Source organism: Solea senegalensis, linkage group LG5 (genome assembly GCF_019176455.1).
Source record: "Solea senegalensis isolate Sse05_10M linkage group LG5, IFAPA_SoseM_1, whole genome shotgun sequence".
In the NCBI taxonomy this organism is placed as follows: Eukaryota; Metazoa; Chordata; class Actinopteri; order Pleuronectiformes; family Soleidae; genus Solea; species Solea senegalensis.
The window spans coordinates 17,415,122-17,442,801 of NC_058025.1; the positions used below are offsets into that span (position 1 = coordinate 17,415,122).

Consider the following 27,680-nt stretch of genomic DNA (forward strand, 5'->3'; position numbering starts at 1 on the left):
TGCTCGATAAGCTGCTAAGACAGCTGTGGCTGGATGAAGGACACACACACACTGCTGCAGGTTGCAGGAACAAGTTTGTTGGTTACAGTGGGCGGTGCCATTATTACATTATGCATCGACAGATGTAACTAACAACAATTACAGCTTAATAATTGCAAGTAGAGAACAAGCAAGTTTGTACCTGTCAGTCCATACAAACTATTGTAGATAAAAAGAAAAGAAGCCCCACCTTAAGGAAATGAAGGCAATAAAAAGTACAAAGTCTCACCGACACAGTGTCGATAAAGTTTGGCTTTTTTTCTTTTTTCTGTTTTGCTATGAGCTTCTCTGCATGCCACTGCATGCGCAACAAAATCCTGCCCCTTTAAAAAAAAAAACATCAACACACTTCTAGTTTGTGTTTTTGCTTATTAATGGTTTATATTTGTTTTATTAAACTTTTAAATCCTCGATCTGGAATTCATGAAGTCAGATCACTGGATAAAACGTGGTCCAACAAACTCTTAATCCTGCCTGTAAACAGTCAACACAAACCTAGAATTATTCAGCACATCGGGTTGATTTTAAGTTTAATATGTTGATTGCTCACTAAAAAAAACAACACTAAACTCTATAAAACTGGTCCGATGATCGGGTTTCCATTTGTATGTTGTGTTTATTTCCTTGGCAGCGTAGATTTGTCATATAAAGACGCACCTTGAAACGGAATGACAGCGCGCAAATCCGCGCCGCGCACACACACAGCGACCACGGACGTTCTAGGAGAATAAGGTTTGCGGCGTGTTTCGTCTACTCACAGCCAGTTTTGTCCATCAGCTCCTGGTACACGCTCTCGGAGCGCGTCTGCGAGGCTCCCATCGTTGCTGCTCCACCAGCGGTGCGTCAGGGCGCATGACCTGGAGCCACTGGCTCAACTTTGCTGAGCTGCTCGACTGTCAGCGAATCAAAAGGGGCGTGCCTTACTACACACGACACCTAAATCATTGTCCATACCTACAAGAAAAGTCGTTTTCTACTAGCTTTACTGCAATTTTTGATAATATTTTGAATAGGTAAACCAGAAATACATTTGCATCTGTTATAATTGTACCTTAAAGGGATATTATTGTTCAGGTCCTCTTACCCAGAGGTGGAAAGTAATCGATTAGTCACGTTACTGTGATTGAGTAGGTTGTTTGTGCACTTAATTTTTACATTTTGTAATTTTACTTTTACGCACCGTAAACTTTGGCAGTGAACGATGAGGACAGGTGAATTGGGATTATGTGTTTACATATTTTATTTTGTCAGCACTTTCATTTGTAAAGGTTTTCTAAAGGTGTGACCCTTGTCCCTTTTTTGCATAAAAAAAATAAATAAATAAAAATAGTAGTACTCTTACTAGTAGAATATTTCAGTACTCTTTCCTCCTCTTCTCATCAACATGTAAGTGGACACTTATGCAAATAACTTTTTTTTTTAATTAGTGCTACTTTACATTTCAAAACATTGGCAAATGGCAAAACATGGCAAACTCAAGCCTAACTGATGGGCAGATTGACCTATATAATATATGACATGATATAGTGTCCAACTCATGTTGAACTAATATCCCCTGTCTTTTAAAGCAGTTCTCAATTAGCCAATCCTTCCATTTAGCTATTGCTGTTGAAAGCGTGCTGCGTGCAGAGTAAAGGTCAACGGATTTTGCATTCTTATAGGCCGAACAAATAAGGACATGGCTAATAAAAAAAAGAAAAGAAAATCTGATTAACCACGCGATAGCATTCTACCCCTGATTCCCTAGGACAGTGGTTCTCAACCTTTTAAGAGCCATGACCCACCAAAGTAATCAGGCTCAGACATGTGACTCCAAATTATAACACACTGTGAAGCCTGGTTGTTGCAAAAAGTTGTTTTGTGCATGAGAAAAATTGCATTCTTCTGACTTGATTTATAACTGAGGGGTTAATGGTCTCATTTAGTATTTTGCGTCTTCTTCAGTGGCACATGATGTCGACTTTGTCAATTATTTTTCACATAATTTAGTGGAAAATCAACAATACACCACAAAACCTATGAGTAGACACCAGTGTGATTGACAGCTGGTATATTTACAATGGGAACCTGGTTGTCTGTGAACTTGGCACTGAATTGTTGTTTTTGTTTAAATCTGCCCCCAAATTACAGGGACATTCACTGCCATAATATCTATCAGAATTATCGTTAAGGTTTTGTTAAGATTTGCTGTAGTTTGCTGCCGGCATCTTGGAAAAACATCTGGCATCCTTATTGCTCTAAATCCATACATCCTGTGAATCAGGAACCTGCTGATTTCCTGTTGCTTTACTATAATAATTTAAAGAACCATGCTGAAACAGAGAGAAGCAAGAAAAAAGTTGTAATTCTTTATTTCTCGGCATGTCCATCAAAACACTCTCTCAAGTCAGTAGGGTCCTTGTTATTGGTTCTTCTTGTGTCCTTTCATACACACTGATGATCCATGACCATGGCACCTCTATATGTATTAATATACAGAAAAGAAGGTATTCTAAAAATGTGAAAGTTAAACTTTCATTAGTGAGTCAATCTTGATTAAAAGATGAAGATTTAAAAGAAAAAGGTACATTTACAAAGTTTCTTGTGGCACTGTAACCAGAGGGTTTAGACTATATGCAGTGGGATTCTGTGACTGGTGCTGGGTGCAGGAAGGTGTGGAGAGAGGTTGGGGAACTCTGGGTAAAGGCGCATTCCTTGGTTTTAGGTAAAGGGAAATGTACAGCACCTTGATACTCATCCTGAATACACATAGGACATGTTACCCTTTGTTTTGTGGTTGGATTTACACATTATGAGGTCATTGGGTTGCAAGAAATGCTCGACCCCAACATTAACCGTCATCTCGGTCATTGTTTGTGATTTGTCTTCAAAAACAAACACACACTTGGGGCTGATTGGATGCATATCAAAGCAAGAACATTGGCAATCAGAGCTTTTTTTATATATTTTACAGATGTTGAAATAAATATTTTTAGACCGGAAGCTGACAGTGATTTCAAATCCCATTTGTGAATTATGGTCATGCGATCGGCGTCGCGTGATGTTGAGACGCCGAGTCGCAGCACCACAGCATCCGTTTCTCTCTTTTTTTAAATTATTTGTTATAAATATGTCCTGTCGGTGAATATCTGCAATAAAGAAGCAACTAAATGGATGGTAAATTGAGAATGGATGACCGGTTACTGCTCAGTACGGGTCAGGGTGATGTTGGTCTCAGCGGCTTTGCTACATTGTCATGGCTTGGTGCGTATTTTGGTCTGAGGCCAGAGTCTGATCTTGGTCACCAGAGGTGGTCAGTCTATGATAGAGCTTCTGCACCGTGCCCAGTGTTTCCCTCGTGTCCTCTGGGTATCGAGCCTGAAGTTCCTCGTTGGCAACATAGTGGGTGTCGGCGAACTCAGAGAAGTAGCGACCCACCTCCGGGTGGCCGATCTCCAGAGGGGCTGAGTGGGGTTCCAGGTTTTCTGAAGAATAGATATGTGCAATGAGCTACTGATCATGGACACAGCTTTAGATAAACCAAATTCTCAAAGAAGAAAAATACACTCAACTTAATGACCTAATTGTGAAATAATGGGACAAAAATGTAGCCAATTTTTGCAGTTTTGCTTCTTGTTTGTGTTACTTTTGTCGTTATTCTTCATAGTTACAAATTAAAGCATACAAATGTATGAAACATCCCTTAATACTACTTTCAGTCATAGACAATAATAGTTTCAGGGTAATTTAAGCGTCTCATTTAACTACTTATTCACATTGACGCATTTTTTAATAGACATAACCCAGACAAACACTGGAGACAATTCAGCATCGTGTACATCCGCAGATACTGACGCACAGCAGCAGACACGGCAGATAAATTGATTCCTCTTCCTCACACAAACCATTACTTATACAAAACCTGATCAAAATGACATTAAAATATTCAGCTAATCAATACAATTATTTGACATTTCCTGCAAGGTAAACAGAGCAGCAGGGATTATCAATACGAATCCCTCTGTAGATTTGTAAAGATCAAAGTCTAACAGCAGAATCAGCAGATTGAACATTTGACAGGGTAATAAACTGTACAATGAGTCAGCCTATAAGGGAGATGTTTTAAGTGGGGGATATGTATACATCACAAGTGAATATTAAAGGTATTACTTCATTCACAGTGAGCTATGTTATTATAATAATGACCATCAGTCTTATTAAAACAAGGCTATTTGTTTTTGGCGTTATCATCAATTCCACTGATCGGACAAGAAACAACACTTCTGCTCCTTCTCTAGGCTCTGTTACGGTACAAACCTTTTCATACTGTCACCTAGATAATATCTTTTTAAAATTAATTATTATACATTACAAAAATCCATATTAAACAGTGGACAAGTACATATTACAGTGACTCATTTGGCACAGCACTTGTATGAGAACATCTTTTATTATCTTTTATTTTTATTCTGCCGTCTGTTGACATGTCAGTCTATTCAATTTTATGTATAATTTCATACAATTTTGGCAAGAAATAGAGAGATGCTTCATAGATTACTTGAGAGGAAACCATGGAGTTGATAGCTGACATGAGAATATCTGCTGAGTGGAAGCATAAAAGGTTAAGTGCACACAACAAATGATCATATATAAAGAACAATTAACCAAAAGGATTTTGGCAAAAGCCCACTGGTGGAAATCCATACCCTGTGCAGCGTAGCGGCACGTTCCATCCTGTACAAGGACATTGTAGAATGGCTGGTTGGCCCCGTTGGACAGCTGGTGGACCCTCATGGTGGTGATCCACTCCTGACTCATGGTGCATTTAGGATCCCAGCCGTAAATCACGCAGTTATAGCCTGACCTGGAGGAGGTGGTGGAGAACAACAGATTATGCTAGAATGGCTTGTATACCACGGAGAGGAGGAGTGCTACTGTTCCACATCCTAACGTGACCCACCTCTTGTGTTTCATGATGAGGCCAACCGAATACTGAACCTCCAGGTGTTCTGGAGTGCTGCGACTCTTCGTTTCAGGTGCCAGTGGATGCTTCTTGTGCTGGATGTGCTCCAGCGTGTGCTGCACCAGGTAACCCACTGCTCCATGCTGGGAGGGATCTAATGCCTGGATGTGCTGCAGGATATCAAGCACCTGGGAGAGGAGGACATGTGTTGAAGTGACTTTGCGAGAGCAGAATATCTATTTCACATGTATAGACAGAACGCAACAGAGCGCTGGCTTAATACATTTAAATATCAATGCCGCAGTAACTGTCAAAAAAACACATTTCTTCTTAAAAGCGGGGGTTAAGTGTTATTACCTTTTCTGGCCAGATGCCCAGGTGGAAGTACAGGCGAGCTTGCAGCAGCAGATACTGCACATTATCAGGGTTGATGGTGAGGTAGAGGTCCAGAGAGTCTCTCAGCAGTTGGTAGGATTTCTCATTGCCTTCCCTGGGAAAAAAGGATGTTACTGGTAGCTGGCGGCTACAGATATTACATAGACATAGTTTTGGGATTATCTCTGAGATGCACTTTTTAAAATAACATGCTATTATGCAAGGGAACAGTTGTTGTTGTAGGTGAAAACGCATCATTTGTTCCATGTTAGTCACGGCAGAAATACGTCATAGAAATGCTTGTGCATATCTGTCCTAGACAAATTAGTCCTCAATCATCTATCCAAAACACATTTTACATTAGATGCACACTCTTGTGGGAGGCAGTCTGCAGTTTTCACTATGTACTTATGCAGTATGTTTTTGTACATACCATGTCATGTTTTTAAATGAATGTAGTGACGGCCTAATATCTAAATTGGATAGTAACATTTAGTGCATCTGCCCCTCGGTGGCAACAGTTGGTTGATCACTAACTCTTACCCTCTCTTGCCAATGTTGAGCAGGTTTCCCACCATCCTGAGGAGCACCTCTGTGGTGCTGATGGCACTGTAGTAATCTGCTGTCACCTGGTGGCCAATGAGGTACTCGCACTCCTTAGCCGTCAACTGCTTGCCTTTCCCAAAGGCGTCAATGTAGACAAAGTCATAGATGTCCTCACTCCTGTGTGAGAGAAGTTCAATTTATCTAATATGTATGAAAGCTGTCATCAAGGTTGGCTGCTAGTTCTGAGGCAGATAACCAGTCTTAGAAAATAGAATTATTTTTAATAATGTACCATTACTGATGCTTCCAGCTAATCCATGCTCTTTCCAATTCAAGTAAAACAAGAGTGAACCATTTCGGGGGGGGGGACCGCTATTTCTTTAATTACTTCTTTGATTATGAGTTTATGCATGATCGCTTTTTTTCCGGTAATGAAAGGTTAAACTTATTTTGAAGTCTCAGTAATTATTTTTATTCAGCGCGCCTGACAACCTCAGTCTCTCGGTGACTCCTTTGTTCTTTTGAAGTCGCTACAGTTTACTTATTTCTTTCCTGCCTGCCACAAAGGAACGAGAAAATCAAAACAAACTAAACAAAAAACATCCATTTCAATGTATCAAGAACAGCAAGACTCTGGTAATGTAGGAATAAGAATACAAGGAATAAGCTACATTAATTGAGTTTCAACTGTACCCTCTTGGTTTCTGGCACCAACGTAGCAGGAAGTGATTAGGAAAGTTGACAGGCTCCAGCTGAACACCCAGCTTCCGGGCCAGTGTCATGTAGAGAACAGAGAGGCTTATGGGAATGCCTGTGTGGCGTAGTAGCACCTACATTTAAAACCAAGTGAAAGGAAGAGTTAAGATTAAAAGGAATTGTTAAAAAATGATTATTTCAAAAAGCTTGTGACTGAAAATACACATCCCCATACCTGATGGATGTAAGAGTTGAGGGGATTATAGTAGTCGAACTCATTGCCTTTGTACTGAAGCTGCTCATATAAGACAGAGTTTATGGCACAAACCACCTGCCTCTGGAGGTCGAAGTCTTCTATAACAAAACAGTCACCTAACATCACACACAGAACAATTAAACTTCATGACAAATTTGTTGAAAGGTAAGTGTAGAAGCTGAGCAAGTGAACAGAAACACATTCACTGTCCATTTTTTCTGTCCAGGCTTTAAAGGCGGGGCACAAAAGCAAAACAAGTACACCCCTCCCTCCAGTGTTCCTTAGGAAGCTACACTCCCAACATCCGTGCATGTGCCGTTACCCTTTTTTCAACGGCTAAAGGCAGAACAATGATTACACCATCTCATCTGAAATATTTCATGTCTTAATTAAAAATTGCTCCCACGAATAGGATTTGCAGATATTATCGGCTACACCGTTTGTGACTGTTCCCATGGAATTCTGTTTCCTGTCAGAGATGTCCGTCTTGTTCCCACTCGTGGTCTGGGATGAACACCTTTCTTTGTTAATAGAGCCAGGGGCTGTGTGTGAAATGCTGTTTTTGCTGTTAGTTATTAGGAGTCATGACACTGGATAACAATCACTTATCCCAGTGGTTCTCAAACATTTAAGGCCCAAACCAGAAGCCCAAATTGAGCTTATGCAACTGAAGCTGGCAATAAATGTGTCATAATCAACTCAGGCGTCATTGACTGTAAAAATCAAAATGTTAATTCAAATTTACCTGACAAAATATTTGGTAAAAAAGACTTTGTCCACCTTTCAATGTGTGATATTGACATTGCCTACAAGTTTACATTTAAGAAAGAAAAAAGCAACTGTGTCCCCTTCCCGAAAAAAAAAACACAATTTTCCATTACAAGTTTTCCTACTTTTAGGAGCCCACCTTGAGCGTTGCGCAAGGTGGGGTGAGACGGATTCTTGATTCTCAGCATCTTCTTGACTTTTTCTGTGATCTCATCCAGCTGAGCTGATATGCTGTCCAGTGTTATGTCAGCCAGTGGGTTACAATACTGATCCACGAGTACGGCACCTGGAGGGCAGACGAGACAGAGAGGGAAAGTGCTACGTAAAGCACAGAGGAAAACGTTGTAAATCAAACGACAAGGTCTAACACTTACAACAAAATTAAAAGAATACTAAGCAGCAGAAACATACACAACATACAGCATGTTGGATTTGGTTGTCATCATGTGTGTATGGTCCTGTTCAGACTTGGTATGAATATCCTCCCTGAGAAATACCATCAGGGAGGACAGCAAGGGCTGCGACTGATGACAGGTTTCATTATTGATAAATGGGATATTTTGCAGAAAATGGTGAAAAAATGTCTATCGATATGTTTTTCAAACCTCAAAATAACCATGTTCGCAAATGTTTTGTTTTTTCAACAAAGTAGTGCACTGTCACTGAGGTGCAAAGGACCCCACAACAATCTGGCAGTAACCACACTCAAAGCAATTAATCAACTTTCAAAATAGATGATGATCAATTAAGTAATTGGTTAATAATTGATTATTGCATGTGTCTCCTGTGAAAATGTCCCTTCTCGATACTGTATACACACAGGACATACTCCTGCAGCTCTAGTATAAAAAAAGATTTAAAATGTTAGGAAATAAGGTAATTGCGAATCTGCAGTGGGACATAAGCTGAGGAGGCAGTCTTTAATGCATCCTGAGGAAATATTGGTGTGTAATAGATTGTGCGTGCATGCATCCCAGGGCACCTCTAATTGTGGTTTGAGTGTTCGGATCTGCATTCAGAAGGAATTAGGGAGTGTTCAGACCTGTACTTGATCTGAAAGTGCTATCACTTTACTGTCAGACCACTCAGGCCTATGAATCCACACCTTCTAGGGCAGACTGCTGCTCCACAGGCTGTTCCAGGAACATCTTCAGACTCCTCAGGATGTTCTGCTGCCTCAGAAAGTAAAGGATTTTCTTTGCATAGTACTTCAAAGTCAAGCTTTTCCTAATGATGGGACGAAGAACAGTGGAGACATGTTAGTGAGCGCACAACACAAACAGTCTACACAATCACAAAGGTCTTAGGGAGGATTAACCGGAGATCAACTCCCAACAGCAAAATGCAGCATGTGGCAAATGTTGCTGTCACCTCTTGTCAGTGTTGAGTATGAAGAGGAGCTCGTCTTCACAAAAGTGCTCCGGCATCCCAAGTGACTCGATCTCTGCAAAGCTGTCTCCGAGCACCTGGCCAACGCAAGGCTAAGTTACAGATCTCTGGGTTAGTTTGGTGCACAGAATACACACACGCATGCACATATTTCCTGTTCCTAGTGTACATGCACACACATTCACATATAACAGGGTCTTTTTTTATATTTAAATTATGCATTGGAAACATAATAATAATAGGGCTGGACAATGAAATAAATAATCATCAAGCATGTCTAGACTGATATAGCGACTGAGTAAATATAATATGATATAACACAATTTAATTATGATTCCAGGCCCCTGATTTGTATTGATACAATTTGTACTGTGACAGATTTTGTGATTTTAACCTCAGGGATGGCTTTATAGACAATGCTGTTGCACATTGCAAGAAAAAGTACTCACAGTAACTTGATTATGATAAATTTCCATTCTTGGAAAAATCTTTAATAGGGGAAATTGTTAATATTTCACTTAAGTGACTTGAAAATGCAGTCTAGCTCACCAACATACAGTCATAATGATTTATTGTGAAGTGCTAGAAGAGGGAATGTGAGACTGAAAGGTGGTTCATCACTGTGTGTTTGTGTGTTGATAAACTGGCAACCTGTCCAGGGTGTATCCCGTCCTATGCCAGCTGGGATTGACTCCAGCTCCCCATGACCTCATGTGGAGGATAAATTGGTAGACAATGAACGCATTAATTAATTAATGTTAAAAAGGGGAGCCTACCCACTTTAAAAATGTTTATTAGAAATATGCATGCTACTAATGATGCAAAGATGCATTTGTTTCTTTAAAAAAAAAAAAACTGTGGGGTAAAGTGATTTCACTGTGTTTTAGAGCCACTGTAAAGAAGATTTTTACAATTATCGCAATTATTTTAGTCAGGCTAATTGAGACATTTTCACATTATCTCACAGTTGTCTCCTAATTGGTGTTTGTAATGTCACTGTCAGACTCGTCATGGAACCCAATTTACACCCTTACTACAACATAATTCTCTTCAAAAAGTAATGTAATGTTTGTTAAAACATATTTTTCTAGTTTTTTATGCTCATGAAGATGTTTACAACCACAATAAAAGGTTTGCTCATCTTTAGCTGATATGCAAAAAATAACCCCAATCGGATATATATGGAACTCCTTTTTATATAATTTAATAATAACAACCTTTTTGTAATTCCGTTAAGATCTAGATCATTTTAATAATAAGAAGAGGAATGACTTACAACTTCAGTGAAGAATCTCTTTGAGATTGATTCCACCATCCTTCTGATTTGTATACCAACTCGATGGCGTGTTTTGTATTCCTTGAGCCAGTCACAGCACTCATTCTGACGGTAAAACCTCTGCAGTCTTGGCCATCTGTTGATGGAAAGAGTATAAATGGCGTTTCAGTAACACTTTATTCAGGAGGTAAACGACACGTTTATGGTTTGTACTGCGGAGAAAAGACGGAGTAAGAGGAAGACTGTGATTTTGGCAAGAGTTGTGATCGTCTGCATATCCAAAGCTATCAGCAACATTCAAGGTCATGCAATTTTAGCTGTTCTGGGTAAAATAGAGTTTAACTAGTAATTGCGAAGATTTTAAGATTTAAAAGTTTAACAGTATGCAGAGGAGCAGTTGCCATAAGCCGGGCTTCACTGTGAATTAGGTGCATCAGCACAAAGTCAACGACTGATAGCTGCCTGTCAGTTTGCAGTGAGCTAACTAAACCGATTTAGAACCGATTTCGTGTTGGTCACTGTTGTGACCATGGCTGGACTCCAGGCATGACACAAAATATGCATACACACGGTCGGTCAAAGCCACGATTCGGTGGATATGCCACAAAACACATCATACCTGAGTTTGTACTGGTGTCCCCAGACCTTTCCCCTTCCATGGCAGACGTCGTGTAGCCGCTTGCAGCAGGAGGAAACGTTACAAATGTCGATATGTTGGAGAACAGGGAAGCACAGTATATGTTCGAGCAGCTCGCTTGGCAGGTCGGTCAATATTTTGGTTTGAGGGTCGCAAATAATCCCGTTTAGACATTGTTGACCCTCTCCGGCAACAGACGTCGCCATTTTTACTGTTTACTCGGATTACCTCATTGTTCAGACCCCGCCCCCATATGGCGCAGGGGGCTGGGCTAAAGGCGGGGAATGTGAGATGAAACGGCGAGTGATTGGTTGATCGGCCAGAGGGAGAGCGGAAGCTTTGCTATATTCAGGCTCTTCAGGAATTCTGGCATTTTATTTTATTCATTTTTTTATGTCTTCTTTAGAATACATCCACAGGTAGAGAGTTTCCAAAGAACAGAAAACTTAATATGTGTTAAGAATATGATAGATTGATTCACTAATTAATTACATTAATTACCAAATTATTCAACATTTAGACTCCACATAACACCTTTTGTTATGTGGTTTCCCAATACATTGTATTTTCCCAATATATTAAAGAAACTAACATATTTCAGACTAGTTGCTGACTATTTTCTCACTCAAATAAGTGATTGACCAAATGACCAACTAATTAACTCAGGTCTGCCAATAATCTCCCTCTTTTAGGCCACTCAAATGATCTCTTTGTTATTTGATAGTTTGTTTAATTTGTGTAGCCTTTCAGTGAGAGACATGTAGAGGAAAACTTTGTTATGAAGGCAACAAATGTCATCAAACGAAATCTGATTTGCAAATTTAATTATTAGCATTATATAGGCCTACTGGTACATATTTTACTGCAGATTGATGTCTTTTTGTACTCCGTCTCCTTATATTGTTATTACAAACGTATGTACAGCACTTGAACGCACCATAACTTTATGGCCAAAACAGCTAACAAATGGTTAGCAACAGAGCAGTTAGCTAAAGCTTTGTTTCCTGCGTAGTGTAGCCAACTTGCTTCAACCTGTTGGATTCACAATTTAATATGTTTAACTCCGGCGAAAGACAATGCTTTATGTTGGATAGGTAATTTGGTTGCCTTATTTATTTCTATTTACCTAGCTTTAACTCCAGCAACAAACCGAGGCTGAAGTAACTCATAGTAGCTCATATTGATATTTTCTCCGGGAGTTAGCGTAAAGTAACGTAAAACTCTAGTAAAGTATGTAAAGTTCGGGAAATAATAAAATGTCAGTAAAAGTAAGTAGTTCAACGTTAACTATTTTTTTCTGATAATCTTCGACAACTGAACGAGGAAATGTATCAGAACCTGGTCAGTCCCATGTACTGCTCCGTTTATCTTCTGATATCTTTGCCAAAATTATTTATTTCTCTACCACATAGTTCAGCATATGTGAGACAGTATTAGTGTAGTCAAATTAGAGAAATTGAAATACTTTGTATTAGTAAATAAAAATCCATTCATTGGTCATGGCGAGTGCCTTCGCTGCAAAGATGGGATTTAACTCACTGTTGAGAAAACAATCCAGGACCTTCAGCGTCAGGATATGCACGATGGAGTCAGACTTGGAGTTCAGCTGTGAGGTGTGTATATGTCATACAACTCTTGAATTATTTGTGCTTAATTTATCACAAAACTCCACAGATTATAACAAGTCCACATTTATGCTACTTAGGCTATACTCACTAGGACACAGTGACAGGTGTTCCACTGGTATGGTCTTCATGGTTTCCATGTCTTTTAAATACCTTGATTGTAACAAGTGGTTATTTGAGTGACTGTTGCCTTTCTGTCATCTTGAACCATTCTGGCTATTCTCCTTTGACCTCAGTTCATCAACAAGGCGTTTTAGAACTGCTGCTCACTGGATATTTTTTCTGTAAACCATAGAAATGGCTATGCGTGAAAATCCCAGTAGATGTATGACACTTTATGAAATACTCAGACAAGCTTGTCCTGTACCAACATGCCACAGTAACTTACAGATCACTCTACCCATTGTGATCCTTAGTTTGAACTAAAGCAGTTCATCTTAACCATGTCTATATGTTGCTGCTGTGTGGCTGACTGATTGTATGTTTAGATGAAAAAGCACTCCAGTACAGTAGTAAAGATTCTTCCTTTTGTGATAATTTTAAACACAAGATGGCAGCAAAAAGCTGTGAACACATTCATTTGGTTTATCTGCTCTGCAGCACCTGCATATATTAAAATTATTTCTGTCCTATGCAGCAATGGAATTCGGGAAATTATTCAGTGCAGTATAGGCCTTTGCTGAATGTGTGCATCACCCTGCATTGTCAACATTGTGTCTCACAGCATATTTTTTTGCCTTCCTACAATGTCTTTGAATAAGTATATGACTTGGTTGGTGATACACCAACACTGAAAGACATTGAAATTACTTCCAGATACCATCTCTGTACTTAAAGGGAGGAACCCCTACCAAAGTTTACAGTTGGTAATTACTAAGAGCAGCATAAATGTTAGTTACATGTTTCTATTTTCTACACTGGGGATATAATTGGATTTAATTTGGGTTTTGTAAATAGCATTTATAAAGGGATAGGCCATTCAGCCTTGCATGGGTCTTTTTGATTGCCTTTTGCCATGGATCTGATGCTGATGTTCCTGTTCCTTTTTTACACCAAGCTTGAAGTTTCTCAAGCTACAAATTATGGCTTCCAGCTCTTCATGTTTTTTATTGGAATTGTTTTAGTAGCCAATTCCTACAACATTATCTGTTTTCTCTTTGGACAACATTGTTCAGAGTTAAAAGCTATATATGTTTCAGGTCAAGTGGAAAGGAAAAGACCTTTTTGACATGGTGTGCCGAGCTCTGGGACTAAGAGAGACATGGTTCTTTGGTCTCCAGTACAACATCAAGGACACTGTTGCTTGGCTGAAGATGGAGAAGAAGGTAAGTGATTCTACTTTCACACTGGATTTTGTTGATATCCACAAGATATGTAAACATTGTTCATATAAACTGGATAAAGCGGCCATCATGAAGAAAAACGCTTATTCACTTCATTGTTGCAGGTTCTAGATCAGGAGGTGCCAAAGGAGGAGCCAATCACCCTTCACTTCCTGGCCAAGTTTTACCCCGAAAATGCTGAGGAAGAGTTGGTGCAAGATATCACACAGCATCTCTTCTTCTTACAAGTAACTATTCATAATATTAATCTGTTTATATCAGATCATATTTAGATTTTTGTTATATTTAAACCTGAAATAGACAACCTCTAATCATATACTCAGGCTATGTTATTACTGTGCAATTCACATCTATTACAGTGTTCTACTACAGTAGATGGACTGTAGTGTTTCAGGTATTGTGGCAAAATAAGCGTCATTGACTCTCTTCAGCTTTACATGGAAAGGGTACTTTAATGGCACCACACAACACTGGCTCTTTGCAAAATGACCTGTCCTGCATTCTTACTTAAATCTAGGTAGTGCTGTATCTAAAAATTATTTTCTTATTGAAATATATTTTCAGTTGAAAGATCCAGTGTCCATTCAAGAATTGTGAGATGGCGAGATTAATGCGAGATTAATAAATGCTAAAAGCTAAAAAGCCAATGTCTGGTTATTTCAAGTTTAAAAATTGTGAAAACAAAACAGCTGTAACTGAATTGATTTAATCAAATTGGAAATTGAATCAAATTGTTATCATATTAAGCTGAACCATATTAATTACCAAAATTGGGATATTAGTTGTGATACCCGGCCTTATATGTCTTACCACTGCAGCATGCTTACTTTAGCAACCAAACATTACCAATTGGTAATTAAGGGCATGACATACAGTACATACTTTTTGTGTTCCTATCTGATTCACTTATCAAGCACTTAAGGGAAGGGTACTTTTTACGTCAGTATTCTCATTTTCAATCAAAAAACACATTTAAAATGATTTCTGTTTGATATTTGTGCAGAAACAAAGATATTACCTTCAGTCTGTGGAATAAGATGTGTATGGGTGGGTCAAGACAATAATTCATTGAAAATACTTTGACACACATTTTGGCTTTAACAAAAGCCAGAATGTGCAAATTGGAAACTTCAGTGGGTCATATTGAGATTTCGATAACATGTTGATTAATTGTTCAGCCCTAGCACTGACCAATCAAATCTCTTAATACAAATATTCCTGCATAGGTGCTTGACAATTATTTTGTATTATTTATATGTTGAAGCTCAAACCCACACCATTCAGATGGAGCTCTTTGACAAGGCCATTCTCCCACCCAACAATGGTGGACAATATCTTTCCATCAACTTAGCAACATGGGCAACATTTGGTTATCTTCTTTCTGCACTGATTAGTTATAATTAAAAGGCTCACAGGTTCAAGTGTCCCCACACTTCGATTTTTCACTTTTTGTCCCTGTCTTGATTGTGTGCAGCCATGTGGAATCAATGTGCAACATTGTACCACTGCCTTTCTCACTACTTAATACTCTCCGGGGAATTCTTATGGAGCCTGCTTCACCACTCTGCTCGCAAGAGATGAGATTTCTAACTATGCTCTCACAGTCCAATACTACCGGCAGTCGCATTTATCAATTACAAGTTAGGCTTTAAGGGCTTAGTTATTGGCCTGCTATTGACATATTCTCCATGGGATGCTCCTTTTCCATAACATGCCATTCATGTCCAGCCTGTTGAGCTGGCTTAGTTATGTGGCTATGTCAGCAGGGCATCTCTGCATTTGGATAGAGGCTCTTATTAAAAAAGTCCATCTGTGTTACTTGTCTTTTTAGAGCTAGGCAAAGCAGTTTATTTATTTCAGAGGGAAACCATGCTTAAAAAGAAAAGGCTACAACTGAAAGATAACTTAACAGTTCAAATGAGGCACAGCTGCATCTGGAGAAGAATACAAATTGCATAATGTCTCTTATTGCCTGTCTGCTAATAACTTTGCTCTCATTAATTCCAATAATGTCAGGGGTAGACCTCTATTCAGATAGTGTCACGGGCATGATAGGTGGAATAGTGCTTATCAGAAATGATCACCAACCTGGACAGATCAACACACAAATATAAACACACACATATGTGCACCTCACACACCGCACCTTTTACACAAACAGACACATTCACATTACCTTAGCTTGCAATCTTTGCAACAACACGAGCCATGATTAAGGGCTGTCACCTCTGGCTCCCCACCTTTGTTAGTTCAAAACACCAGCAGACAGCGTGACTGCCTGTGCAAATGATAAGGTTTGAAGCATTAAATTGCCTACATAACAACAACTACTACTACTACTACTACAGCAGAAGCATCTTTGCCCCAAGAATCTCCACACACTCCACACACTGTGCCAACCATTGCATGGCCTTACAACCCAGCTTTGTGCTCTATATGTAGTTCTGCAAGTTTAGGATTTAATTAATTTGACAGGTGACAGAGCTTAGGAAAAGACACCTGGCGAGAAGCAGCACACAAATCTAAAACAAGCTTGTTAAAGTGGATTTCCAACCATAATAAGAAATCATATTATTACTGTCATTTCATGACATTTAAGGTAACACATGAAAGCATGAATCATTTCTTTCTATAGTAGTCAGGATTGTTAAAAAAAATAGTGGTTGAGTCTCATCCCCGGGTCGTTAAATAGTAATGTTAGATAAGATAAGATAAGATATTGAAATTTACATTGTTACAGCAGCAAGACAGTAAAGATAAAGATAATAAATAATAAACATGCATTACCAAAAAAGAAAATTACAATATAAAAAGATATTAACACTTAGACTATAAGAATTAGTTAAAATAGAATGTAGAATATACATTGTAGACAGTTAACAGTTATGGCATTGCCTCTCTCTGTCCTGAGCTCCTTCACCAGTAGAATATGGAGAGACCTTGAATTGTGTGTATTTTCCAACTCTCTTTTAGACACTTTTTTAGGTTGCTTTACAGTGTAGGCAGTTGTTGTCAAAGATACAATAGTGAGCTACAAGCTAATCAGCTGACAAGATAGCTGCTTTATGTAACACTCCATCCCCACTCATTTCTTGCTACACCAATGCTGCCTCACACCACTCGCCCTGGCAAAGCTTTGTTGCCAAATACACTACTCACCACCTTTCAAGATCAGAGTCTGACATGCTCAAAAAAATGTTATTCAACGTTTTGCTTGGGCTCACCCTTCTATGGGGGGAGTCCTTCATTGTCCTCCCAGTTTGGCTTGGCATGCTGTTTGGCCAATCCAGGGAGCATCTGAACAGTGGCACCAAGTCTAAATTAACTTCCAGTTATTGCAATAAATTATTTAATTATGAAGAGAGCATTTCTGATCAAAGTCTAGTACTTGATTTATGCTGAAAACCCATTACAGAATTTTTCCCCTATACTCTATAAAAGTATGTTACCAACCCTAGCTTTTGCCATGCCGACTGAGTGGAGTAAATTCATAATAACAGCACAAATTCACAACACAATTCTCAAAACACAGTGTCAGCTATCCTGGAGGTGTAACAGAAAGTCTAAAAATGTGTGTCACTTTCCTTTTACTATCATTTGGAGATTGGTGTCATGGTGTTATGCTTTGCTGACTTGCAAGCTGATATTGTTGGAGCAGCTTAATGATCATATGAAATACTGTTGGCTGAAGTACATAGTTCTTGGCTCAGTGTCTAATAGGTCCCCATGTGGCTATGATACTTAAGTCTTACAATATTTACTTGGCAGAGTTTGTCTTCCCTCCAGATCCCAACAAAATGAGCAGGAATGAGTGTTCTGCAGCTGTGGTAGCTGGGAGTTTATTTATGCAGTTTGCAGCATTGCTGTGTTGTCCCTGAAAATTTGAACTTGAAAACTACGTTTCATTGTGTAGCGCTTCAATGAAGTAAAAGTAAAGGAATAAAGTTCTCCCTGTCAACAGCATTAATTATTGCATTAACAATGCTGTAATGACATACAGAATATTAATTTCTCCCTCACTTTAGTGGAACACGTCAACAAAAATATGGGAAACAAAAGAAACAAAAACTGCTTCTATTGCATTGATTGAACATTTGTTGCAATATGAAATCATCTTTCAATCACATTATTCCAATCCATATACCAAATATCACAACATTTTTATTTATTTATTTTTTGAATTTTTACACAGTCCTGTATCTCAAGAGAAATTTAGTTCTCTTTGTTAAAATCAATACGATGGAGGCTGTGGTAACTTGAGGGAAATAATGCACACATACGTTTTATATAACAACAAAATGTGTGTCTCAGGTTCAATACATATAGCTGTTCCACCGGGAACGGGAGTTCTTAAAAGATTCACCATAAAAACATAGTGACAAACTATTAATCCGTAACAGAGGCTTTAAACTCGAAACTAAAGACAATTAGAGGTCCTGACTCATAATGTAAGTAAAAGTCTCCCTCCTAAAAACCCAGGTGCAAGGTCTTTGTATGTCAATAGCAGCAGAAATAAACTTCATGAAGCTGTGAATAAGTCTGAAGTACATTTTGATTTGTATGCACATCTAGTGTGAAAAATCACAACATTTTCTGTAAATTTGAAAAAAAAACAACACACATCTTGTTATAGCCAACACTGAAGAAGAGAGGCTTAGTTCAGGAGATAAAATTGTAACCACTTTAGGACAGACTTTAGAATATCAATTTGATAATATGAGGAATGTCCCATTTATCCAGCTGTGCATATTTGTTAATGTATTTTACATCACATTCTGATTGGTTAGTTGTTTGCTTGTCAGAAGTGAAACTTCAACCTCGGTCTATAAAATAGCAATATCAAAATTCTTTGCTGACTTGTAAGTTTCATTATCTGAATACAGATTTTAAATATATGAATAATGTGCAAATAAGTCACACGCACAAAAAACCCCACATCGTCTCTAAATGCCATGATCGGAAATGCCTTCAGTGCTGTTCCAACATTTAACAGCAAAAATATTTTTTTCAAAAATACACAAATTAACAATTAAGCTGCATGATTACTCCTGAATTGATTTTATGTTAGAAAGGTTAAAGAGGAATTGAACTAAGTTTCCAAAGCTGAATATATTTGGTGACTCCTCAGGTGAAGAAGAACATCCTGGAGGAGGAGATACACTGTCCACCAGAGGCATCTGTGCTGTTGGCCTCCTATGCTGTCCACGCCAAGGTTAGTGCCGTCAAACACCATCCATCCTTCCATCCACTGATATGTCTGCCTGTCTTTAAAGCCATCCATCCATCCATCCATCCATCCATCCAACTTCTACCGCTCTGCATCAGGGTCACGGGTGTTACTCCCAGCTTTCCATCACAGGGCCACATAGAGACAAACACCCATCACACTCACACCTATGAACAATTTAGAGTGTCAAATTTGCCTAATCCCCAAATCTGCATGTTTTTGGACTGTGGGAGGAAACCAGTGAACCTGGAGAAAACCTCCACACGTAGGTAGAACAAACTCCATGCAGAAAGGCCCTTGTTCCGAACAGGTCACAAACCCAGGTCTTCTTGCTGCAATGGCAAGAGAGCTATCCACTACACCTATTCCAATTCTGAGACGCTTTTTACTTTATTTGTGGAAATCCTCTTCATTTTGCAGTTCTTAAAGTGTTGCCTGTTTTTGCTGGCTTTACAGACCTCTATGTATGACAGACATCAGGTTACCACCAGGGTAAAGGGAATCGCAAGAATCAGTAACAGACACTTGGTACAGAATGAAATCAGCCCCAGTTAGGAGGCTTTAGTGTATGGTAACCTGTGCATGTTGTGGGAGGAATAATAGGTGCAGCAGTTTTTCTTTTTTAAAGCGAGGTATCAAACCCATTCAAACTGACAGAGACAGTATTTGACACATCTGGAAACATCTTCACATCATTTATGTACCTAAACTTATGGATTCACAGATATCTACACCTTCTTCACCCAAGGCATGGCTGTTGTTATCGTTTATATATCTGATCTCTACCCAGAAAACATTATTAAGGTACAATTGATCAAGAATTCATCCAAAGAGCACACAATCATTGGCTACTTTTGGTACTGATGTGTAAAATTTCCATCAGTATTTTATGAGGTGCTATAGAGCCTCTAATGAAATGGTTTTAATGTTCAAACCTTTGGCTTGAGTGCTTGGGAAGTAGTCTTTTTTATGCACTGCTCTAAAAAGCAAAACAAATACCACTGTTGTTTGTTTAACCTGAGAAAAGACACTAGTTACTGAAGGATTCCCTCTGTGCTTGTAGCTTTTTACGTTCATATTTGTAGCAAGTGGTGAGTGACCAAGTGAAGGAGTTTGGTTATTGTGCAGTCTTTTATGTGGAGAATGAACCTGAAAAAAGTTCCAGTCTCATCACACCTCTGCTCAACATAAAGTGCTGTCCTTGGTTCTGAAAAAATACATAAAAACTGGCATCTTCGTCATTTATTTATTGTGAAATGAGTCTAAAACAGGCAAAATGATATACATGTATATTCAACTAAATTACACAACATACAATAATAAATATTACAAGTTATTTTGAAAACTATTATGAGAACATCAATATACAGAAATTAAATAGTACATAAAAGCTGAGGACTCAAGACATCCCAGAGGTACAACCAAGTTCTTATCGGAACGATCTTGGATGAATGCATAGCACAATGAAAAAGATCTGTGGGTGTGTAATGTACAATGTAAATTATTGTGAATGCGATCTGTATGTCTATATGTAGATAATCAAAACCTCTGTTTTCTAAAAGAAATGTTTAGTTTGTTTTGTAAAATTAATTTTTTACCATATGACCTGTATAAGTTACCTGGAGTGTATGGAAATCACTTCACAGGAAAACCCTCCACCCTCAATAAACCTCTTGCAGTTTTGGTCGTTTTGGTTGAAGGATCCCATCTTTCCCCAGGCAAAAAGATACAGGGAGTGAGGTACAGCTTTTTGACAGTCAGACAGGGTCTAGTGAGAATGGAGCACTACCTTAAAGATTTATCCAAGAGCCCTCGGAGACTTGCCTTTCCCATGCCAATTTGCAGGTCTCAGATCAAGGAGACTATGTGGATCAAGAAAAACCTGCAAATCACCTTAAGACTTATGCACTTTGCTGTTGGCCTTCTTGATTCTTTAACAGCTGAATAAATTAATGAATTAATGAATTAATGAAAGTTTCACACCACAATCTGTTTTAGTTTATTGTCCACTTTGATTATCGAGCCAGTGTGAGTGAATTGGCATTATAGAGGGGAGACAGATACTGGTTTAGCAGTGCAGCTGCAGAAAGATTTTTGGCAGACTTTTCCTTTCTCCACTTCTCATCATGAGTTGCTATTATGCTGAACTACTGTGTATTCTGTGAAGCAGAGTGTATCCCACAGTGGGATCTACTTCAATACTCTTGCTCATCTCTAATCATTATTATACCAGTCTGAAGATAGAATTATGGAGGGAAAACAGGCATATTCCCAAAGACTTTAATGTCCTACACTGTGACTCATAGCTACGTGTGTTCAGTATAGATAGTAGCACACTGAATCCATGTGTGTAATCCGGTCAGAGCGAGAGAGATTATATCATAATTCACAGCGGCTATAAAAGCCACCATTACCTTGTTTGAGTTATGGACTGCGTTTGAATAGAAGGGATACTAGATGTGTATGTCTGTTCTTGTATTTGTGACCTCTTGAGGACCTTTTCTGGCATAAACACTGACCTTGTGAGGACCAGTAGTCCTCATGGGTACCAAAACCTTCTCCTTATAAGGCAGAACCTCATTTCTCAGGAATTAATTAAGTTTAAGCCTGAGAGTTGAATTGTGGTTAGGTTAAGGTTTGAGTTAAACATTAACTGGTTATGGTTAATGTTAGTGATAAGGCTTTATCTCAGCTGTCCAAATGAATGGAAGTCAGTGCAGTGTCCTATGGAGAATAGCTATGCAAACCTGTTTGTGTGTGTGTGTGTGTACGCACGTACTGAATGAGAAGCTATTCCAAGGTGACAGTCAATGACAAAAATAATAATGAAATAAATTAATGTGAATTATATTATATTGTTTCTTAATGGACACATACATTTCATGCACCATTTTATAATATGAAAAAATTACTGTATGTTATGTAATATAATGTCTTTTATATGTTACCCTTTGTAAAAGATGAACTGTACTGTATGTCATAATGTTTGTATGAAGGTTATTTAAATCATACAAAATAATTTATTTACATACTATAATGTACCTGCCTAGTTGGGTATTATGATCCATCAGACTTCATCAGACGCTTATCATCAAACAATGTTCATTCACTTTATTATGATATATTCTTAATCATGCAGCATCAGCCTTTTATCATTGATTAATCTGATTATTTTAAAGATATGTTATTTGGTCTGTTAAATAAATAAATAAATAAATAAACAAATAAATTAACCCATAGTCAAGTTTTGTTGGTATTTGTATGTGTAAATAAGCCAACAGTTCATTCTCTGTATCTCTGAAAAGGTGTTTCATGACCTCCTGCTTTGTATTCTGAGTGGTTAGAGGACTACAAGAAGGCATAGTGGATAGGGAATTTGGAGAGACAGCCATTCTGTTGTGGAAAAATGTAGTGGGAGTTACTTAGGTATTGTCATTGAACAGGGAATGTGGTCAACTCCCTCAGTAGGGAGTAGTCCCTGAGTAGCGACATTGAGATCTTTGTCCAACCAAGTGTGGAGGGATATAACAAACTTAACAGGCATTAATGACACTTGTCCCTGTCTTTAAAAGGATGCTTTAACAACAAGACATGTGCCTTAATGAAAGTGTTGAAAATTTAATAGGGCAGCCACTAAGTTACAGGACGACTGAGGAAAAAGTCCTATTTCCACTATTTTAAGATTCGCAATAATATCACCTTTCATTGGTTATAGAGTGTATTTCATGGTTAGATATGAGAACCCTGTATTTCTCACTATTGTGCTATAAATGGATTTTTCCTCAAGAGTGCCCGAAGAGTGTGCAAAACACATTTCCTAGATTTAGAGAAGGGGTTTATTGAACAGAATATATCCATTAGGCTGCAGTCACTGTTGGGCTGCTGGCGATAATGTTAAGTGAAAATATTGACACATGGCTGTCCTTTGAGAATCGATTTTCGCTGTAACTTTGGGCTTTTTTGAGGGAATGGGAGGAACGGTGTTTAATCAGAAAGCGTCTGAGAGTTCTGTCCCTGTCAAAATGCCATCCTGACTGTGTGTGAGCTGAGTTATAACTCCAGTGTATATAAGATCAATTATATTGCATTTGCAAACAAACAGAGTAAATGAGGGAATAGGAGCTGTGAGGATGGGAAACTGAAAAAATCTAATTAAATGGCCCTCAGCTTCTCTATTATGTGTGTCTCCACTGCATTGGTTCCGGGCCTTTTAGTCTCTGTGTTGAGCTTATTAAATCCAGGTCTCTTAAAGCTGCTGTCAATTAAATACCTTTTGTTAAGATATGTTTTCAAGTAGCTCTTTATTCTGACAGGTATTACTAACTGAGCAGTTGTTTTTCAGTGTCACGGGTCGTTCAGTCTCAGTGGTTGTCAGTAAAAGTCTACAAATATTCCATAACACATTTTTCCAGGAAACAGAGCTCCCCAAAGAAGTAGTCCTCACTGTTTATGAAAACACATTCATAATTTGGATGGGCAGCATTATGAAGCACAGGAGAGAAAGAGATAAACTATAAAAAAAACCCACTTAATTGAGCACATAAATAATTTATATAATATATAATTAGCACAATTGCATGCAGTGCAGAGTTTTCTGCTATGCATGAAATGATATAGGTTTGCTATTACTGATTCACTATTGCTCAAAGCAGAAATAAAAATCTAAATGAAACAATTTTAAGGCAATTTAATTTTAAAACAACCAGTGATATAAAACTCCACACTCTTCACCCTCACTGGTCATTTATGCCTGAAGGTCTAACTGTGTGGTTGACTACCCTCTTCTCTTAAGCTTAATTATCTTTTTTGAGCGCAGTACTCAGATACTGCAAGTACTACTAGGTTGTGGAATAATGGAAAATGGAACAAAAATACATAAATGTATAAAACCAAGTAAAGTTAAACTGATTAATAACTTAACAAATCACAGTGGAAAGGAAAGGAATTACTACTTTCAAAAAATGTACACTGAGCATGCAGCTGTGCCCAGGTACAGGTAGATGTGCATGTTAGCCTACTTACATAAATCAGCAGTCAGAGCCCACTTTCTCAACTGTAACTACATGTATAATTCATATCCCTCCACCAGCTTTCCAGTAGCCCAGAGGAAATTCACAACCATTCAGTCATGCCCTAATCCATTCATATCTCTCCTCAAACATGCCAGTACCCCAGTTCAATGATGATAAGTGATCAGTCTCAGTTCTCTCTGAAATATTTCAAATAGTCATTTATCCCGTCTCCCAACAACTGGTCCACTACATTAATGACCTGATGAGAGAGTAGCTACCATTCATTCTCTGACAGACACTTTTCTTAACAGGGCTGTAGTTTGCATCTTGAGAACGTCTCCCAGGAGAAACATGGTCTGCACCATTATTGCAGGAAAGGTGGATTGTGGCCATTACTTTGGAGTGATTTTTAATCCTTTTGGCACCTTTGCTCCATTTTGCAGTACGGAGACTATGACCCTAGTGTTCACAAACCTGGCTTCCTGGCAGAGGAGGAATTGCTGCCAAAGAGGGTGAGTTACAGCTGAGTTTACTTATTGTCGTCTATGAACAATGGTGTTTACATCTTTGTTATAACCACCCAGGCCTACATCTGCATTATGACATGGCACTGGCGAGTGAACTGTATTCCTCCACATGCATTCATGGATATTCATGTCTGTCTATCTCCATTACAGGTGATTAACTTGTACCAAATGACTGCAGAAATGTGGGAGGAGAGGATCACGGCATGCTATGCTGAGCACAGGGGTAGAACAAGGTGAGAGCTGCACTGAATTATACCACTAACACAGTCATTAGCACAATTTTAGTTTTGAGTGTGAAGTTGAATAAAAAAGAAATGTTTTCCAAAAATCCATCATCCATGTTTACTGGGAGATGTTGCACTTTGCTACAGAATTATACCACACCATGTTAAAAATGGATGTAGAGTAATTGTTAGGGATGTGGATTGTGGAGTGTCTTTAAACTCCCGTGGATGGCGTGCTCTGTGCAGGAAATTGAATTTGAAAGGCCAGAAGCCTCAGCAGTGGGAGAAAAGTAATAATTGAGTCACTGGTGCAGATCAATAAGTCTTTCAGCCCTAGCAGAGGCAATGTGGCTGGTGGTCCTCACACCTTTAGAGTTCTAATTGTTTAGTAAGTAATGCACTGTAGTGGAGCCACAGGAGGGAAGTGACTGGCCTTCTGGTGACACCATTGTGTCATGAAATTACCCGAGCACCTGTTTTTATATAAACAATATATTGTCTATTTATAGTTTTTCATTTTTCTTAAGATACTTTTCTTTATACATCAATGACAGTTTATGGATTGATTTATTGCTCTGGTTTTGACTAAAATATCTCATTCCATTGACCTCTGCACGTATTTGTCTTCAGTGCTCATGAGGACATGTTAGCTGGTTAACACACAATTTTCAGTGTATGAGCATGTTTAATCAAAGCACAAATGTGCCCATAAACGCAACATCACAAAGTATCCATAAACCTTTTCATATAAAAAAAAGTAAATCAGTAAGCTCAACCCCCTCTTCCTCATATCCTTTCTCTTATCCAAATATGGGCTGTTGTGGTTTCAAAAAACAAGATGGCACTTGTCAAACAGATAAATGTTGCTTTCAACGAACATTTTATTGTAGGTTCTCCAACGCACTTTATTTTATTGTAGAACTTGATTCAAATTTGATGGATTAAAATACAGATATCAGCACAACATCGAAATTCTTCGACAGACATTTGATGTGCGTTTGCATGTTTTTTTACTGAATGGCATTGTAACCATTCAAGTCTCTTCTGAACCTCTCTAATATCAGAATATATCCAACCCAGTTGATATGTGTTGATATGTTTACTGAGTGTGACGCTCTCTTGCCTGATAAAACTTTGATGAAGCCTAAATCTTCAATTTTTCTATTAGCTGTATCAAACAGCCACTTTTGGCACCAGGATGCCCTAATTTTCCCTCAGCCATCAAAGTATGCTCATGATTATTTTTTTCTGAGTCGACCCTAATATCTCAACAAATCTGCATACCTGGCAATAGAGAGATACAAAGAGACAGAGAGAAAGCAGAAAAGATTATGCATTACTTTTGTCAAAAGAAATGCCATGGGGCATGGGAATAAGTTGTCCCCATCAAGCGTAACTTCTAAAGCCTATTGTGAATTATAGTTATGTTTTCTGTCAGAACTGTGGTTGTGTTTTCACCCTCTTGAAAGCGTTGCGACAGTTTTTATAGATCACCCAAAATGACAGACGCTACACACAGAAGCAGAGGAAGCGTGGTTTGTTCTCTCTTGTTCTCTCCTCTGCTCTGCACCTCTTTGTCTCTCATCCTTTCCTCCCTCCACCTCTCTCTTCTCAATTCCCTTGGATCCCTCACAATCTCTTTCTGTGTTCAAACCAGGGATGAAGCTGAGATGGAGTATTTAAAAATAGCTCAGGACCTGGACATGTATGGTGTCAATTACTTTTTAATCAGGGTGAGTTATTGCTACTTTGCTGTGTCTTTACAAAATAATCCAATATGGAGGATCAAGAGTTTTGCTGCATTTTATCAGCCTGAGATTTCTATTTTTAATTCCTCAATGATTTTGAATTTTGAGCATGCTGTGAACAAATGTGTCTGTTTTTAATTATGGCTCCTACTGTTGGACACTGGATTTGTTTTCCAGGTAGCAAAAATATCACAATAACTCTTTACAAACAGAAATTCACTTAAGGTGACTACAGTCTTGATCAAGACATTCTCTAAAAGGCCAAGACATTTTAAAATACCACCAAGTCAACCTCAGCTGAAGTAAAACAATGTAGTGATATTTTTCAAGTGAACAAGGCATAGACATGCTGCAGGTGGCTGGCATTGTTCAGCTCAGCTCTTACAAATAGTTTTGGCAAGCAGAGTCACTGCTGTGCTACTTCTGTCAAATACAGGAACAAATAAATGTTGACTGGAAGGTTGGCCTCACGACTGCTCACTGTCTTTTGTTTACTTCACCTTTTGCAAATGTGATCCAGAACAAAAAAGGAACTGATCTTCTCCTGGGCGTGGATGCCCTGGGTCTACACATCTACGAGCAGGACAATAGACTGACACCCAAGTGCTCCTTCCCCTGGAACGAGATCCGCAACATCTCCTACAGCGATAAGGAGGTGCTTTTATTGCAAGAGACTGTTGTAAACTGATTGTAGATCTGCTTGAATCTACATTTTAATTATTAAGGCTCTCTGCTTTGACAATCAGATTTATATCTTAATATTCTTTACCATGCACATGCTATAGTGACGTAATGAGTCTTAAAGCTTGTGGGGTTTATTTCTCTACCCTCATCATTAGGACATTTGATAAAAAACATTTTGGGATGTTAGGCTCTCTGCCATGAGGGCCTCCTACCGTATTAGTCTGCATATCTACATCTCTTTAACGCTATTGACTCTCTTTTTTTCGGTTAGTTTGCAGCATAGGCAGTAGTTGCCACTGCTAAAATAGCAAGCTTTCCACTGAAGGGATGTTATGTACGTGCAGCTGCTTAGTAGACCTGCCCTGT

At 38.6% G+C, this 27,680-nt stretch overlaps 3 protein-coding genes across 6 annotated transcripts in view; 1 reads left to right on the forward strand and 2 right to left on the reverse strand.

Annotated features, from left to right (window-relative positions):
* tesca (tescalcin a) overlaps positions 1-932 on the reverse strand; it is an 8,112-nt gene extending 7,180 nt beyond the window's left edge. The window contains exon 1 of the mRNA XM_044025796.1: positions 798-932. Within this exon, the coding sequence (XP_043881731.1) occupies positions 798-858 (61 nt within the window). The 5' untranslated portion in view covers positions 859-932. The remainder of the gene's footprint in view (positions 1-797) is intronic.
* Positions 933-2,374: 1,442 nt separating this feature from the next.
* Positions 2,375-11,171, reverse strand: fbxo21 (F-box protein 21). Of its 4 annotated transcripts, none has more exons than XM_044026763.1 (12): positions 10,907-11,171; positions 10,288-10,423; positions 8,994-9,088; positions 8,728-8,849; positions 7,762-7,908; positions 6,834-6,970; positions 6,596-6,732; positions 5,900-6,079; positions 5,339-5,471; positions 4,979-5,169; positions 4,725-4,882; positions 2,375-3,503 (listed from the first exon to the last, which is right to left on the reverse strand). In XM_044026763.1, the coding sequence occupies exons 1-12, from the start codon at positions 11,128-11,130 to the stop codon at positions 3,265-3,267; spliced, it is 1,899 nt and encodes a 632-aa protein (XP_043882698.1). In that variant the 5' UTR covers positions 11,131-11,171; the 3' UTR covers positions 2,375-3,264. The 4 variants fall into 4 exon arrangements, with proteins under 4 accessions (XP_043882698.1, XP_043882700.1, XP_043882699.1 ...); XM_044026765.1 differs by having other exon boundaries at positions 6,834-6,949; positions 8,994-9,103; XM_044026764.1 differs by having other exon boundaries at positions 6,834-6,952; positions 8,994-9,103.
* Positions 11,172-11,847: 676 nt separating this feature from the next.
* The window catches only part of nf2a (neurofibromin 2a (merlin)), a 29,877-nt gene continuing 14,044 nt past the window's right edge, over positions 11,848-27,680 (forward strand). The window contains exons 1-8 of the mRNA XM_044026712.1: positions 11,848-12,537; positions 13,749-13,874; positions 13,997-14,119; positions 19,021-19,104; positions 24,575-24,643; positions 24,809-24,891; positions 26,540-26,615; positions 27,151-27,285. Of these exons, the coding sequence (XP_043882647.1) occupies positions 12,424-12,537; positions 13,749-13,874; positions 13,997-14,119; positions 19,021-19,104; positions 24,575-24,643; positions 24,809-24,891; positions 26,540-26,615; positions 27,151-27,285 (810 nt within the window). The 5' untranslated portion in view covers positions 11,848-12,423. The remainder of the gene's footprint in view (positions 12,538-13,748; positions 13,875-13,996; positions 14,120-19,020; positions 19,105-24,574; positions 24,644-24,808; positions 24,892-26,539; positions 26,616-27,150; positions 27,286-27,680) is intronic.